The sequence below is a fragment of the Halyomorpha halys genome, unplaced genomic scaffold (assembly GCF_000696795.3).
Source record: "Halyomorpha halys isolate HHAL.00 unplaced genomic scaffold, Hhal_1.1 Scaffold908.1, whole genome shotgun sequence".
Classification (NCBI taxonomy): domain Eukaryota; kingdom Metazoa; phylum Arthropoda; class Insecta; order Hemiptera; family Pentatomidae; genus Halyomorpha; species Halyomorpha halys.
Window position 1 is genome coordinate 186,927 of NW_027115706.1, and position 19,312 is coordinate 206,238.

The 19,312-nt window shown below is 30.0% G+C and overlaps 1 protein-coding gene across 1 annotated transcript in view; it reads right to left on the reverse strand.

Moving 5' to 3' along the window:
• The window catches only part of LOC106687016 (trypsin-1), a 35,589-nt gene extending 16,278 nt beyond the window's left edge, over positions 1-19,311 (reverse strand). The window contains exon 1 of the mRNA XM_014430656.2: positions 19,194-19,311. Coding sequence (XP_014286142.1) covers positions 19,194-19,263 — 70 coding nt within the window. The 5' untranslated portion in view covers positions 19,264-19,311. The remainder of the gene's footprint in view (positions 1-19,193) is intronic.
• Between the last annotated feature and the right edge of the window lies 1 nt (position 19,312).

Sequence of the window (19,312 nt, forward strand, 5' to 3'; positions counted from 1 at the left end):
GGAATCCTCACACAAGACTGAAACGACAAGAAACTGCTCGTAGATTCCGATTGCTACAACACTTACTTGACAAACGCTCTAAACTTCCCATTCACTACAACAAATTAGTATACACTACAATAATCAGACCAATTTGGACATATGGAATTGAGCTCTGGGCTCCACCAAACGATAAAATTCTTCCCGCATCCAATCGTTGCAATCCAAAATCCTACTAGGTTTGCTAAATGGAGAATGATGCCACGCAAAAGACCAGCTGAGCTCATCATTTTGTTTGTTGTCTTAGGCCACTTGCTAGCAGTTTGTTTGTTTGTTTTTTGTGTGTCTGTTAGTATTATTTTGGATGTTTTTATACCTAATAAAGCAATTGATGACAACAATAGTAATATAATGTCAATTAGCTCATCTTGATTCTGTTCCTCACAAGTAAGATCAAAAAGGCACTCAGTAGCCATACTTGCAAACAACTTCCACTTTTCACTTAATCTAGAAATGTTGTAATAAATTACTTAATTCAAAACTTAGAAGTAAACAATAACAAGTTTTGGAAGGAAAGGTTATAAAAAAAGTGTTCGAAAAATCCGCTAGGAGCTCTTATGCATTTACCATTTAACACGACTTTAAATAGGGCGGCTCTCAATCCTATAGTTATAACATTTAACATGGCAAAACATTTTACATTTAACACAACATCTTGAGTACCCCTAATATGTTACTGTTTTTGTTAGAAATGACGATGTTAATAATATATTGCTACTAACCGGTGTAAAAAGTAGGTAATATTGCGACCAAACTGTTAGCCCATTGACAGTTTATCCCGAGACAGTCACGAGGAGAGCGTCAAGTACCATAGCCCAAGAGAAGAAAAAAGGCAGTTATCTCACCCCAACATTTGATTACTTTAATGAAAACGTGATATACATGAAAAAGTAATATAATTACTAGTTAAAATTGATGAGTCTGGGAAGTATAGGTAGGGAGAATACAAAATGGCGGCTGTTTCAAAGCGATAAAAAAATCAAATTTTTCATTCGGAGCTCTATATCTCAGAAAGTAGGAACAACACAAGAAAACCTAATAGTACGTCATTTTTAAGGAAGAGTAAAGTTGCTAAAATATGAGCCCTAATAGAGTCATTTACGTTAAATAGTTGGATCCGTTTGGATCAAATGAGCTGAAATTCGGTATGTATCATTTTTAATACTTTGCGCATCCTTAGAGCTCCTTCAAATTAAACTAAAGGTTTTTTTTCTTTTCATTTCGTCAGCCCAGAACTCCCATTGGAGTCCTATCCCTTTTGACTTACGGGGGGTTATCTACAGGTGACCAACCTATTCTAACCATAGTGAGGAGTCAGGTTTTTCATTTTGTGGGACCGCCACTCATTGATAAAAGTAAAAATCTCAGACCGATGATATACCTGGCCTAACCACCTGAGCTACGGACGGCTCGAATTAAAGATTATAAAATTTTTAAGTGAATCGAGATCGATTTAAGAAGTGCCTTTTGCTGGTCTCGCTTTCTTTATCTTCCCCACTCCGCTATTCTTAATTTGAAAGCATTAATAAAGCAATTAAATCATTTTCTATGTTCTTGCCTTGATAGATTAATTACGGAGCTCTGTTGTTTCAAGTATTTTTATAGTTAACATTACGTCCTAACATTATCCCTTTTTAAACTCCCTATTATCCCTATTATCCAATTACTCAACAATACTCACAGGGCTGAAGATTTTATTCATTTGAAAACAATCATAAAGATCTCTCAAACGCCTGGATGCCTTTCATGGTCACATAAAAAGCCAGTCAATAAGTGAACATTCTACATGCTAGTTCTCTAAGATAGAATCAGGATAGCAATTATATGCTTATTTTAACAAAATTTTAATTTCTCCGCTAGTGTAAGTACTTGAGTACAGTCACGTCTTCAAAAGTACAGTTGATAGAGAAATTATTTATACTTAGTAGAACAGCCATTGAAATTAAATTGATTGCCGGCATAGAAAGCAAATCAGCAACTATCACCATTCGTCTGATAGAAAGCCTTTTGAAGACGGTAAAACCCGATTTAAGATGAGCACATTAAAAACCTATTAACTCTTTCGTAAGGCTAAGACTTAAGTTGAACAAAAGATTTAGTACGATAAGGGAATTATAATTTAAAACATCTTAATAATAAGTTCAACTTCACACATATTTACTAAACAGACATTATATTACTTTTGGTTCTTATATCTGTTAAAAACAAAAAAAGTAACTTACTTCCACTCCTCAGTACACGTTATTACTTTAGAAGGATGCTAAAATAAACATAAGATAATATTTTATATATGTAATCATTTCAATTTCTTGAGACGTATTTATTTTTTTAACAAATCATTAACATAGATACCATGTTAACTCTCAAAACTCTTTATTATACCAACAACAGTCCAACGTTTCGGCCCATTCGGCCATCTTCAAGGACAATCTAACAATTAACAGCTTCATTTGTAACAATTTTAACAAACAACATTATTACTAACAAATTAGCATACCGTAACGTAATGCAGGCTATTCTACCCAGTTCATTAATTACAAGTCAAATTACCGTATGAAAAAGTCAATTAATAGGGAATCATATTAATTATTAACAAGCTTATGTCTAGTGGCCTATTTCGTCACAATTTCATTAATTTTTAAAACTTTTAATTTTAGATGGACTTAACACTATCAACTATCATATAAACAAACTATTTTTAAACTTCCATAAACTCAGGTAAGGCTTATAACTAATTTAGTTCAAAAGCTATAAATAGGAATTAAGTTTAAGAAAAGATTCAGGAAGATAAGAGAATTATTATTTAAAACATCCTAATAGTAAGCTGGTGATCAACTTCACACATGTTGACTAATGAACCATTAGGGGTATTCATGATCTTTAGTTTAACACGTTAAAGCATGTTATATGGGAAAACTCATGTTAAATGGAGAAATAATTCCTTCCTTTGCTTTGTTAAAACGATATAAAATATAACATGGTTGAGAGTCTGTTAAATGTAGTATGGCATCACTTAACAGACCAGCTGAGCTCGTCACTGTTTTATTTGTTGTTGTATTAGATTACTTGCTTGTTGTTTGTGTTTTGATTGAGTTAGTATTGTTTTGGATGTTTGTATAACTTATTAGTTTATACAAATATCCATGGTTTAACCAATGGATGACCATAATAATAATAATGAATCAAAACATAGAAGTAAACAATGACATGAAGTTTTGGAAGGAAAAGGTTATAAAACAAGTTAAAAACAGAAAACCCGCTAGGAGCTCTTATGCATTTAACATTTAACATGACTTTAAATAGGGCTGCTCACAATAATATACTTATAACATTTAACATGGTAAAACATCTTACATTTAACACATCATGAAAACCCCTATCATACTACCTTTGGTTCCTATATCTGTTATAAAGTAAATAAAATTATTTGATTCTCCTGGTCAATAACATTATTAGTATAGAAGGATGGGAAAAAAACATAAAACAATATATAAAACTTATAAAAAGAAAACAATTCGAGCTCGGATGTCCAATAATAATTACAGAAAATAAATAAACTATTCACTTTATACCAAACAAAATTAACTAATACTAATACTAAACATAAATATCTAATTAACTACTACTAACTACTACTGCTATCCTATAGACTTCGGGGAGAGGGCGTTTGTTCTTCTGAAGGGAGAAAATACAGTCGGTCTTTTTGGTATTAATTGTAAAATTCAGCCCTTCCAGTTTCTTGGTGGTTTCTGAGCAGGCCTTCCCCGCCCTCCTTAGACTGTCTCTACACTCATTGCACTACTGAATACCGACCGGCATAAGTCGCTACAGTAGCCTGTTATAAATGCTCCATTAGTTCCAGCTGTGAGAAAAGTACTGGAGATAGCGCAGACCACTGCTACTCCACAGATAAGTGAAACCCTTCCGGATACCACTTCGCCGACTCGAACCCTTAATGAACAGTACTGCAGGAGTGATCTTAATAAGGGTATTCATGGTCCTTAGTTTAACATGTCAAAGTGTGTTTAATGGAAAAAATTTATGTTAAACGGAGAAATATTTCCAGGAGTATTCATGATCCTTAGTTTAACAAGTTTCTGAAACGTTGCTTTTAAGAAAGCTATATCTCTAAAAATATTTAACTTAAATAACTCTATTAGGGCTCTAAAAATGATGCATACCGAATTTCAGCTCATTTGATCCAAACGGATCCAACTATTTAACTTAAATAGCTCTATTAGGGCTCATATTTTAGCGAATTTACTCTTCTCTAAATGACGTTCTCTTACGTTTTCTTGTGTTGTTCCTACTTTTTAAGATATAGAGCTCCGAATGAAAAATTATTGGTTGTTTTTATAGCTTTGAACCAGCCACCATTTTTTATTCCCCTTACCTATACTTGGCAGACTCATGAATTTTGACTATTAATTATACATAGTTTTCATTAAAGTAATCAAAAATTGGGGTGAGATAACTGCCTTTTTTCTCCTCTTGGGCTGTTGTACTATGCGGTACACTCTGGCTGGTGCTGATCTCGCTCGGGGAGGAAATGGCTCCGGATCAGGTTTTCGCTTTCACTTACTAGTAAAATTTTATCTAGTGGAACGGTGATGACTGTTTTCTCTGGTACTTAGCGCCCCTGTCTATCCGTCACTTTGACAGTTCTTTATTGTTTATTGACCGTGTGTCCACTTTCATTTCGCCTGGGAAGTGGTGTGTTTTACTACTTTTGTGTGATGTACGTAGAAAATTTCTCGAACAGTATGTCCGTCACCGATTAATATGTTTTAATAGCGCATTAATACATTTTATTAGTAGTCGTACGGCGTGGAACGCCATGATTTGTTGTGCGTGAACGATTGGTCTTGGAAGTTAGTAGATTGTTTGGATATCATTGGCATTGAAGTCTCAGTTTTGTGTAATATAAATATTGCAGACTGTAATGCGTCCAGATTTGGATATCTTCGTGGCTAAAACTTCTAATGAATATTAAATAGTTATTGGTTCTGTGTAGATTTACTATTGTTGCTACTCCAACAACTGCTTTTAGTATCTTCCAGCGTGTCTCTCAGTCCATGTGTATCATAAGTAAATTCGTGTACAAATCTATTTTAATTTTTAGTTGTACCAGTGATGCGGCGAGAGGGATGCGCTGGGATCTTTTGAGCCTCACACGTGGGGGATAGAGTGGGCTCAGGGATCCTCAGGTCGATTGTGTAAATATTGTATTTATTATTTTATCACTATGTTATTTTATTTATTTATTTTTCATACAGATAGATTGATTATGTTCATCTTGTCTATTCTTTTGTTTGTATATATTTTAAGAGAGTTTTTTTCTATTTATTTTTTTTATTTATTTTTTTTTTTTATTTTAGTATGTATGAGATCATTCATCACTATTACCTATTGCCCACAACTGTGTGGCAGATTGTAATATCCATCAATAAATAAATCTATCAATCTTAAAAAAAAAATTTTAGTTGTAGCTGACATTTCAATTAATTTAAACATATTGCGTACTTTTTTATGTTTTCTTCAAAGGACTGCCGAGCGACTTCAGATTAGTATCAGTTATTTTTTTAATCCCTTAGGTTTCATGCTGGGAGTAGTCAATATCGATGGGGAGACATCCAAATTTATATTATCAAAATCCTCATAGGAATCTAACATTTGGTTTAACTCTACTTTGGAAGAAGTAGGTCTTGAGAAGGATTTATTGCTATCTCAAGTTACTAGGTTAATGAGTTTGATATCGGCATCATTTTCTTTGTTATGGATGTTAGCACCTAGGTTACGAGTCAACAGTGCAACTGTTACTTGCAGAGGGTTGGCATAAATAACATAAGCATCTTTCTTTATGGCAGTTTCTTGGCTTCTTTATGGCAGTTTCTTGGCTTCTTTATGGCATAGCTGTGGTATCTGTCGTTTTACGGTTAGATGGGATTTTGACATATTATTTTCTCGAATATTATCCTACAATTTCGTTTCTGTCATCATGTTTTGTAAATGAAGATACTTTAGGGCCTCCTGACATCTCTATTTAGCCGAAAGCTCTGAACATCGATAAAATATCACCCAATCTACAGTAAATATATCACTTTTCTGTATGTTTATGGGAAATATGACCTCAAATTGCCTAAATTGTACAAAACAGGCTGTATTTTTAAACACAACACTTTTTTTAAATTTTTTAAAATTTATTTTATACCAGATCGGCCTGGTGGGCCTTACATGGTTAAATATAACCGTTACATTATATATATTTTTTAACAGTTGATTATGGGACAGGGGGGGATCGTCTCGTACAAAAGACACCCCTAACTATATACAATGTTATTATAATTATAAGAAAAAAAGTAATAACAAAAAGTAACGACATATGTAGACTTAATAAAACAAACAATTGCCCTGTAGTGGTAAAAAGAAAGAAGTTAATTTGAAAAAAATAATGACAATAATAAGTAAAATCGAGGTAGTATGAACATTAGAATTAATAAATATAGAATTTATAACAGAATGTCCTGCTGCAGCCTGGGCTTCAGTCTTCGGGTTGAGGTTGGGTTTCCCAGGTTGTAGGTCACTGCTTCTTTAACTGTCGGCAACTGGGAGTGGAACTTCATGAACCGTTTTTTGATGTAATCCTCTATTGACTCCATCTGTAATTCGCGATGGAATTGGCTATTTCTTATGAACCGAGGAACATTAACTGCGATTCTTAGGACTTCATTTTGAAAAGATTATAATTTCTTCCTTTTCGTAAAAGGATGCAGCTATCCAGATTTCACAGCCTTACATCAGCCGTGGCCTGAGAATTGCTTTAAATATAAGAACTTGATTAATTTGAAATACTCTTTTCAATGTAATCATCCATTTAGTAAAATATTGTTCTAGATCATTAAAGCGACTTTACAAAGTATTTCTAGCGATTATTATGTCATCATGTTGAGAGATCACAGCTCCATAGCTATGTAGGTGTGTGTGGACTGATGTCGTGAAGGTAGAAGTTGAACAGAATGGGAGAAAGGACTGAACATTGTGGAGTAACGGGATGGATTTGTCTAAGAGTAGATTTTTGTTATTTATTCTAAAAGAAAATGTTTTACCGTTGAGGAATGAGCAGAATATTGTATAAGTATTTTGAAGTGCTTACTTTCTTTAGTTTATATAGGAGACCTCGATGCCAGACTTTATCGAATGCTTGTTGGAAATCTAAGAACGTTACCAGGGTGTGTCTCTATTTTTAGAATCTGTTAATTATAAATTTCGTATAGTTTTGCCAGTTGATGAGATGTGGAATGACTGTATTAAAAACTGAATAGAAAATCAGGAATAATTTAGATGCACTGAAAAAAAGAATTACAATGATTTTTTATAACTGATTCCAGTAATTTTCAAAAAATGGGTAATAAACTGATAGTTTTATAGCTGCTGATTTGTTCTGCGTTCTTACCAGGCTTGAAACACACCACACTAAAAAATAGTTAAAACATTGGGGCTGGCTAAAGTGTGTCGTCGTACCGGTATCAAACAGTTGATAAGCATTTTTTTTATTAGAAGTTCCAATAAACTGGTAGGCTCCTCATACTTTTTAGCTCCTGGTTAATTATTATGGCTTTGGTAATCTCCTAAATATTTCCAATCGACTCATCCTGTCTTGGTCCAAATATTTTGTGCAACATCTCATTCTCGCTAACCAAGAACAGTAAGAAGTATGATGGTATTCTAAATTCTTAATCTTTGGTTTTTTTACTATAGATGCACACTGAGTAATTTTACTATATTGAAATAACTTGAAGGGAAGGTGGTGCAAAATGGTGAATATATTTGTTTATCAACTATTGAACTATTGAATATACGTTAAAAATCATGTATATTATCATTAAAGTTGCCTATTTTTAATATTTTATTTAATTTTCCAATACTGTTTACTTTAAAATTATTTTTAAATGTAACATACTCTTAACCACCAATCGCTACTACTTTTCAATTACATCCTGTCACAGGTTCACTTTGGCACTGACCTCTAGTCTGCAGGGTACGTTTCCTATCTTTTTCATTATCTTCCTTTATTATTGATTTTACTCTTATTCCCCTTTTTCTATCTTTTAGTGTGTACTGAATTTTATATTTCTTCTTTTTTTTATCTTCTATTATTTCCGCTTTCATTAATTGTCTAAAACATTTTATTATTCTTATTTAATTTTACATCTTTTTAATTTTTCATTTATTTTTACATCATTTAAGTGTTTGAATCTTTTTTTTATGATGCCTGATCAAACCCTGCAACGTTGGCCCATAATAAACAGTTTTACGACTATTTCAGTTTTTCTTTGAACTCACCATCAATATTGGTGAAATTTTCTCTAGTTTACCTCATTTGCGAGGAAAAACGAAGAACAATCATTAATTCCGTTTAAGGTCTACTTATCACTTTATAACTGATCGAACGGATCAGATGTATCTGTTTCGGATAATACAGAAATGAGAACTACACCGACTTTACTCACTATTTGTTGTGGGGCCAACTTTCAAAAGTGATTTAGTTTATCCAATCTTCTTTAGAGAAATCGTAATAGAACTATTTTCTATAATCCCTGTTACTCAACCTCATTTTATAGTATTTTTAATAAGAAGTCATTTTATTAAAGAATATATTAAATTTGAATAATTACACAAAAAAAAAGAGGACCATTTGTAAATATGCCTCCAAGTACGCTTTCAGGTTATGTTAAGGCTAGCTGAAAACTGTCCAGTGAAAATTTAATCTATAAACACCATTTTACAGCTATATTTATTATTTATTAAATATTATAATATTTATTATTCAGTGATAGACAACATCAAGCATTAAAATAGTACCTAAATTGAGAATCTCACAAGATCTGTGCTAGGAACGAGATTAGACGATATTGAAATAGTGGCTGGTATCTACTGATGATATTGACACAATTTAACGAAGATGGAAACCTCCTAACGAAGATATATAGTCAATCCCTGTTTTGCGCCGTCTTCTTCTTTGTACAATTCAAACTCATTGTACAAAAGAGCCGTTTTTCAGCTATCGGGACGGTTTTCATAAAATGGTGTATTAAAATAAAGAGAATTTCAAAGAGCAATGGTGAATTTCAGTTCCAATTGTTACTAAAACTTTAATAGAAGTGAGAGGTTTTGAAAATCCGAAAAAGTCGGCGGATCAAGGCGATGCGTATCAAATTTCAAGATTTCGACGCGGATTTCCACGTTGTTTTAATGCCTTAAATTTTACCGAGTTTTTTTTTTGGTATCGCACCAATTAAGCACGGGTTAATCCTAATTCAAGCGATAGCCTCCCAAATTCCATGTTGGATCTATATCAGCATTGGGTACTTACCACATAATATGCCGGTTGATTTTAATGTTCTTGATTTTTAATTATTTTTTTAGCGGCGATGAAGTTCTTAATTATGCCTGGCTTCTGTATTCCACTGATAATATGTGAGATAATCGTAACTTAAGGATCTTTTCCGTACTAATCTATCAGCTAATCATAAATGAATGGAGAATTTTGACAAACTAAGTCAGCGGTCTATATGCAAGTTTTTCTTGATGCCAAATCGGCTAATTTTTAGCCTGATTTTATTTTTTAAATTTACCAGCGGTTTAGGTTCGTTCGTATTTGGAGTAAATCTGTCAATTTTTCTGAGTAGAACCACTGGCCTAGGACTTTTTTTTCTTGCTTAAAGGTTTGAAGAGACGTGCCACGGATTTCAATGTTGCCTCTAGTTGATAACGTTGTGCTTGACTGATGTCACTATTCTACCCAATAACCATAGCTGTTTTTTACCTCAAACCAATTTGCCAATACATACTGGCAAGGCAGGGGTAAAGCTGTCTAATTTTGTTTACAGTTTTAGATATTGCTGGGCCCATATATTTGTACAGACTTAGACATCATCCCTTCAATATATGTTTACACCATTGAAATCATTGTCGTTCCAAATGTTGTCCATATATTTTGGATTAAGTTAATTTTTTTTTTAGATTTAATTCTTTGCAGTATTTCCTCAGTGTCTTAGAAAGTAGCTCTGTAAAAATCAAATCATAACCATTCCCAAAAACTCTTTTACAAAAGAGCGCATTACTTTTTTTTAATGAGATCTTCCAGTGCTGAATTAAATAAAATCGAGGAATAGAAACGCATTATTATAAACCTGGAGAGACTTCAAACTTTTATAATAAATAGTAAATAGCGATTCGGACTTGATATCCATATCTTGGAGCACAAATATGCCATATCCGTTCCAAATTACGTTTGAAAAAAGTTAAGTTTTGAAATATTTATTACATAAGTAAGGTAATACAGCTTAGTACCACTTCATGTTTACTAATATTATGGTTTTAACCTTTATAAAAATAATACAAACAAACTTTTTTTAATTCTCGAACCACTTTTCGATAAATTCATGGTTTGGATAATATCTCAAAAAAAAAAAAAATGAATTTTGTGCTCTAAGGCATGCATAGAAAGTCCGATTCGGTAATAATTATTATTTTTTTAAAAAACGTATAGTTTGTTCAGTTTTAAAATAAGGCGAATCTATTTTTTTCAGTTTTACTTAATTTAACTCTGGAATTTGCATTGAAAAAAAGTAATATATTATAATGAAAAATGTAAAATAATTTTCATCCTCTTCAAAATGAAAAAGCTCTTAAAAGGCTTTGTAACGCCTTAGGAGCTGAACCAAACTATGTCTAATCATCGTTATTTCATTTGATCAAGAAAAAAAAAAACTTATAAGAGAATATGTATATACTTTTTTTTTTTTAATCCAGAAGAAAATTAATATCTCGAGTCATCCAGATATTATCTCGGGGAGCTAAGTGTTAAATCTGGCATTGAAGGGAAAGGGTATCTACGTAAAGAGAAAACAGGTTCCGTACATGTCAGTAGCAAGTTCTGCTGTGTCATGTAAGTCTGGTAATAAAAAATGTACCATCATACGCAGTTCCCTCGGATGCTCAAAAAAAAAAAAATGGATATAGCTTTCGAACATAAGCTAAGATGTCCTTTGAAAAATGAAAGGCATAAGGATAAGGAGAGAGGAGAACTGAAATTTTTTCGTTAAATTCCATAACAGACCTGAAATATAGTTAAAACAGATTTTAATCCGTCAAATATTACTGCATTAACTTTATATGTGCAACTTTAAAATATTTCACTCCGTATATATGACATTCCATGTTTCAAAAATACTCATGTATTTGATTTAGAGTTTTAATTTGGTAATTAAAAAAAAAAATTACAAAATTCTTTTTAAGTTTATTGAAATTCAATTTATTACTATGGAGAGATGTTATTTTTAATAAAATCATTATAATTTAAATTGTTATTGAAAAAATGTTTGTTTAAAAAACAGTTACATTAAAAATTCAATGGTTTTATTTTGAATATTTTGATACTATATAACACAATTTTGATCTATCTTATACTATATTTATGAATATTATAAATGTATATAATATGTAACTAATTTGATTTCAAAGTACCTTAGCAAAGTAGTTTAATGTTAAATTTGTAAAAAGTAATACTTTTCAAAATACAGACATCTAACCAATCTTTTGGTTGATTTAATAAAGCAGAATTTATACAAAATAACCTATAATATACGCAAATAAAAGAAAATAATACATTAAAAAAATACTTGAATCCACTTACATATCTGAATATAATAATTATACTGTAAATTTCAAAACAGAAACAAAAAATTTGAACCAACACTATGCAGAGATATTAAGTAAAATTAATTTATGAAAGATATAGGACAAACTAAATTTGGATAGTTATAATTAGCCTTGATGGGATTTTTACTAATGAAATAAACACGAAAATTAACAAAAGTGTAATTATAATAAATAATTTTAATGCTTGAACTGAGTGGAGGAAGGTTACAAGCAAGGTTGTGATAAAATTTTAACAAGTGACTGTGATAAATGAATTTTAATTTTTGTTTTTAATGTAAAAGTTGACTAATTAGGTAATTAGACATAATGTAGGATATACTTATTAACAAAAGAATATGTTTACCTAATGTTTTTAATGTTTCGTAGAAATTGTTATTGTGACCTGGGCATAATAGCCTGCATGAAGTTGAGTGTTTAAATATTTTTGGTTCCAAAATTGTATTAAGGTAAGATAAATTATAAATAATAATAAGTAATTTGAATTGTTAAGATCATACATGTAATAAAACCTGTTTTATGATAGATGTTCCTGAGGTTGGCTGGATTTGCCGAAACGTCGGACTTATAAGAAAAATAAAATTTGTTAAGACAAAAATGGATGAAAATTGAATTATTTATTTAAACAAAATTAACCAGTCTCAAGAAAGTGTAAAGATTATAAATACTATAATACACATTTTGTGTAATCGATATTTTAGCTCGAATATGAAGAATGGAACTTTCATCAACGCCCGTTGTTTTCTAATTATTTATGTCAGAACAATTGACTGTCTAAAATAATAAAGTTTAACAACTGATCTAAGGAAAAAACATTAAAAAAAAACAAAAGACTGTTAATATAACACCGACTCAGTTTTGGGTTTTGACCCGCATGAACATAAATAAACATTTAAAACATTAATCTTTAGAAGGAAATCGAGAGCACTAATTAAATAGATTTTTTTAATTTTCCAAATAAAGAAAATGTGACCATACTTCTAATATTATTCTTTCCAGAACCTTGCTTTATATGCTGTATACATTACAAAATTTGTCTAGACGTTGATGAATACATAAAACATATATAACAGACGTTGATTTTAATATTAGTTTATAATATAATGAATTCACAATTTATTCAGTCTCTTAAAAAAGAAACTCATGTAATGTAATAAAATATTATTATTATCATATTACTATTATTATAATTGAGTAATTTATTTCCAGATCCTACACAAATGATAAAATCTAATTTTTCAAGAAACATAAAAATCCATAACGGTAAACGCCGGCAATTTGAGCCCAAAAAAGTTAATGATTTTTGGACTCAAGTAGTCCGCGCTTACGGTATATTAAGAATGAATGGAAAAATAAAAATAAAATAAAATATTAATGCAATATTTTTTTTTTTCGAAAATCCCCGGATATTAATTTTATAGTAATTTAATTTAAAAAAAAGTTTTCAATGTGATTTTTGGAATTAAATTCATCGAACAGAGAGGTTTCTGAAAAGAAATAACGAAACACAATACCTTTAGAAATTACAACTTTATCTTCAAATAATATGGTAACAAACAAATAAAAATATATACTCTAATACTTTTAAAATTTAACGCAACACCGATTCCATGAATAAAATTCCTATTATTGTAGTAATCAGAAAATCCGATCAACAAGATAAAACATATTTCGGATTTTTCAACAGAGAAGTAAACGATGTGCTCTGTAGTGTATGAGTGGGTAAAAATATAATAATATAATACATAATTGAATATATACATATACATAATTGAAAACACTACATAAACATAAAACGCTACGTAAACATATATATAATTGAACACACTAGAGATAGACAGATTAGAATAATCAAAAACATCTTTTATTTTTCCCAATGATTTTTTCCAGAGATATCTGGCTGCTTTTTTTTATCTTTTCCCAACGATAGCTTCAAATTGTTTAATTTTCCTAGCAATCTTTTGGTTCAGTATTGTGTTAAAATTATTAAAACATACTACCTGAAATATTTACTCTTTATTCAATAAAAACAATCCATGTTCACTACGTGTCATGAAACCAAATTAGCAAACGTATAAATAGTATTTAAAAAAAAGAAGATAAAGAAAGAATGACTAGAAATTCTTAAATATTATTAGTTGAAAAGTTCCTTATACTAATAAAATATTACTAAGCGAGTTATGGGGATTAATAGAAACGAAGAGAATAAATTCATAAATAGATAAAAATATTAAGTAGTTTTTAGAACAAAACAGATATGCCGTAATAAGTAATGAATACGTTACTAGGCGGCTGGAGTAAAATAATTAAAATATTAAGAAAAGTTTTGAACAAAATAAAAGTATGATATGTTTTGGAAAGTACATTTTCAACATAATATTTTAGTCATTTTACTAGATTTTAGAAACAGATTATCACCATCTCGGAATTGATACTGATTTACCTTAGAAAACTATTCTTGACTCAATATGGACAAATATCAACATTGGGCTTTGAAAATTGATGACTTAGCTTACTATTATTTTATCATTACTAATAATAATATTACCTACTAAATTGTAACTGTTAATATATTACGTACAACATAATAATAGCTCTATAGTACATTTTCATTGTTTCGTTGTTTTGAATTGAAATTTATTGATAAATATTTGAAACAACAAATATTTGAAGATAACCTTTGGTTCATGATTGTCCATTATCATAGTTAATGGTTCTATTATGTCCCAATTAAGATTAATTACTACAGCACGAAAACTTTAAAAAAAGAAAAAAGAAAAATAGAATATAAAGTTACTGTTTCAAAAAATAAGCTACTATAGGCAATAGAAAAAAAAATCTCTTAAAAATAAATTAGCTTAGATGATTCTCAGACCATATTTGAATGTTTTAAAAACTTATTTGTATTCCTAACGCATTTTCAGAAAGTAAGTGAAACTGTAGCAAGATAATTAACACAATTCCTAATGTTAAAGAACTGTTTTTAAAAACATCTGCCTTTCATTTAAGGGAATAATTCATTTACAATAAGGATAAATTTTATAGAAAATGATTACTAAAAACTTGGCTAACATTATTAAATGTCATAGTTAATGTTAACTTTCCATTAAATTATTTTGTTATATTAAACTGAGGCTTCAGTTTCTTCATATATATTCAGAAGGCCGTGGTAATATGGAACCCCATAAGTTGGTTTGGACATACCAGTACTAGAAATACTTATAATTATATTATATAGCCAACAAATCTCTAAGAAAACATTGAAGTGGTGTCTCTGAGTTGAGTTGCAGGTAATGTGGAACCCCTATTTTTCTAAAATTTATTTATTATATAAATGAAAAATCAAGATAGAACAATCATAAGGTAAAAAATAATTATTATAAGTAAAAATTAATTTAAAAATATAAAACTGGAAAACTTAATGTTAAAAAACACTAACACTGCTGTCATTATTCACCCTAGCGCATTCAGTGTAAGCCCAATATGAACAACTAAAGAGCTCTCTCAAATTAATTATAATTACATTCCTTTAAACGTTTCAGGGATAAGAAAAAACATGTCTTACCCAATCAATATATATCAAGGACTAATCCACTGCAAACTTCATTGCTGGCAACAGATTAGGTATTAAAGAAGCTTAAAACAAAATCGTTTAGTCAATCATTCCTTGGTCCCGCTACGAAATATATTTCAATCCGCCCAGACCGTAATCGGAAAGGCACCGCCTCTCACACTCGGCCAGCATTCCATAGAAGTGGAATATCATTACTTCACGATTTGCCAATGCTAATTTAATAAGTTTCAAGATCTTTTTAGCTGCTTCCTTGAACAATATTTTTCATTTTCTATTTTGTCCTTGGAGGTATATATCAAACATCGACATCTATGATTTCATACGAACCAAAAAAAAAAAAAAAAAATTGGGAGATACACGAAAGAAAATCGGTATAACGTAACACTTTTTTTTTTTTTAAATAACAGAACAAAATAAAAGTTTTCTGAAAACTTTAGAAAAACAATATGAAATAAGCAATCGGATACTTCCTTAAAAGTACAAAGCTATTGTTAAGATTCGTTTTCCATTTTATTTATTTAAACACAGATTCGGAAAATTCGTATGATAAAGTCATTTTTTTTAAATGCTGATTATTCAGAAACTTACCTTAAAAATCAATTATTTAATAAACTGTATGGTTGTTGATATTATAGTTTTCCAAAAGAGGATTTCGAATTTTATGTTTTTTTATTTAGTAACTTTTCGTGATTTCCCACCTTAAAGTTTATCAGTATATTTAAATTTTTTCCTCTAAGGTATACAACTCCAATATTTTGAGGCATCTATAACTTTCTTAAATGATTTTCAGAATTATTCCTTTTATGATTTCAATTTTCTATATTATTCCTTTTAGGCTATTTTTACTCTATATCACCGAATGTTGAGTTTAATTTATAGTGGTTATTCAGTTAATGAAGAACTCCTTATACCATTTGAATTATACGAGTTTCGAATACTGTTAGTTGCAAGAAAAAACCCCTAAATTTATGCTAAATAAATAAACATTTCAAATCAAAAGAACCAAAGCAATGATAAAAATCAATAATTTAATATTTTTTGTTCACAGTTATGATCGGCTATACTAATCAGTCTCCTTACTTAGTACGTAAACGTAGTGGGACAATTTCAATATATTGTAAAATACTTAACCTATGTCGGCAATTTTCTAGCTTACACTACTTTCAGGGCCCTCTCTAGACGTGTAAAAAAATTTAACTATTTAATATTTAATATTTCCTTTCCATTATCTAATGAAAAATTATACTGCTTTTATTGTGCAAATGGCTATGTGTTAATGAAATATAAATGCTAAATTAAGGAATGCGGTTTTATTTTGCAACATAGTAAAATGGTTTGTAAATGTTCTAAAATAATACATATTCCTTTTTCTTAGCAGATATTTTCTTATTTATTTAATTGATCTAATTTATAATTCAGGACAATGGCAGCACATTACAAATCCCCGCCACCACAACACAAAATTCTCAACGATATTGATCAGTTCATGTGCAGCACTAAATGAAACCACAAATAAAAAAAAAAAATATAGACTTTACAACACCATTCATTTTCCACAGCAAATAATGTTCCAATATTTCTCATCAGGTCTCTGTCGGTTTGTAGTATTTCCTGATATGTTAGAAATCAGAAAATTTAAAATAAATCGATACAATATATGAAAATCGATTGCATTTTGATTTTCTGCATCTTCAAAATCATACAAAGGGATCCTAAAATGTTATAAATCAGAAAATTAAAAATAAATCGATACGCAACCTTAAAATCGATAGCATTTTCATTTTCTGCATCCCTTAAAACATACAAAGGCACCATACTTTTTTCGTGAGACGGAAAAGAAAACGAATTTTAATTAAGAATTGCGGGTAAAAATTATTAATAATTGTACTTCTGTATCTAAACTACTCACAACTACAGTCCCAACTACTAGTTGAGAATTGTAATTGCAACTCCTTTTTTCCAACTACTGTACTTGTAGTTATGAGCTAGAAGTACTACTGTTGTTGCGGTTCATCAGCTAGGAAGTACCGAAAGGAGTTGTATTTGCAAATGCTTTCCAACTACTTGTATCTGTAGTTAGATTCCTTTTTGCCCAACAGGGATATTGACTTCTACAAACCAGCTTTTGGAATCAGGAATAATTGAAAGTGATTTAGGACTTTAACACTTGGCCAAATTATTACATTATGATACTTATTCGACGCATAATTTAATGTTCTTTAATTTGTTTGGTTATAGATTTTTCGTTAGAATCCAACGTCTAGGATCACGGGCAAAAAACCAAAATACCAATTCGAAGGAAAATTTGTAATTTGTTACTCGAACATAATAATTGCCGTTTTAGGATTGAAAGAAATGCGTTTCCGTGTCAAGTTTGGATTCATATGTAATTTTATATATCAGTTTAAGTAAAATTAAAAAATAAATTTTGTTCTTTTATTTAAGGCGGCTTACGGTTTACGACATACTACTACCTAACCATATCAATTTTTATAGTATTTATTGGACACATAATTTAATGCTGTCTAATTTCTCATGCCTTAACTGTTATTTAGGATTAACAAAAAAATAATTCGTTACTTCAATTAATTAATTACCTAAATAGTAAGAGTTTTAGAACCATCAAAAATGAGTTTCCCTGTTAAGTGTGATAGAAAATAATTTTTAAAATTATTTGCAGATGTATGTTCTACGGGTTGGATTTTATGCATCGGCCTCCAGTACTATGACATTTGAAGTACAAATAGAGTTTATCTTAAGTTAAAAGATTATCTAACAGAACAATATTAATTATGTTCATTATGAACAACTTTATTGTGGTTGTTTGTTTTTTAGTGAGATTTATTTTTATTATTAAATATAAATTAGAAATAATATCAAAAAAACTTTAATAAAAATCAATCTAATACTAGCAGAAAAAACATAGCTCTTTATTATATAAAAACGTTTTTAGTGATCACAGCGTAATATTCTAATTTACTCTCTCAGCAAATCGAAAACTTAAATCCAAAACAGTAAGAATAACTTCCAACTAGACGGCGAGTTGAAAACTTAAAGCATGAACAGTTAGAAAAGAAAAGAAAGCTCAATATATTCATATTTATTACACTAAATCGAAAAAAGAACAAAAAAAAACCATGTAAATTACAGTTATACAGTTTGAGTAACGACAAATACAATTAAATGAACTGCTATATAATTTGTAAAATGTGCTTTAAGTAGAAATTTAAAATAAATAATAATAATATGACTACTAGTAATGGTAGAAAATATTAAACAATTAAGTAAATGAGTAATCATAATTTTCCATTTTAACCCAGAGATACCAAAACAAAGATGTAAACCTAATAATTTATTTTATTTTTGTACGGGCTCTAAAAACAATTGACCATCTACATCAGCAAAAAATGGTTTATTTACACCAAAGAAATTACAAACTTCAACCCAGTTTATTCAAAGTAATAATATAAGTAGACAATATATCAGGGTTTTTTTCAAAAATGTTTTATGGAAATAAATAAAATATATAAATAAATCGGCGAAGAGGATGCAAACCAGCTAAACAGACCAACTTATTATTTTTTTTTTCATCTTCACTGTTCATCAGTTACCATTTTAACTATAGAAAACAATTTTACGAACAGAAAATTGTACATTTACACTGAAAAAATCAACATTTCAACCCAAAGTGTTCAAAGCGCTGAAATAAACGTTCCATATTTTTGCTTTTTTTTTTTTCAAAAAAATGTTTTATTGAATTAAATAAAAAAAATAATTACAAATAATATCTGTCCACTTGTTAAATAGAAAAAACCCTTATAATATTTCTCGACAGAAGAGATAAGTTGGCAAGACTGACCTTGAGCGTAGGAAGCTGCTGCTGGCAGTAGTAGCGGAAGAGCGAAGGACAGAAGAAGGCATGAGGACATTATAGTTGGGCACTGAGGGCATCGCTTCACTTTCGATCTCGGTGAGTGA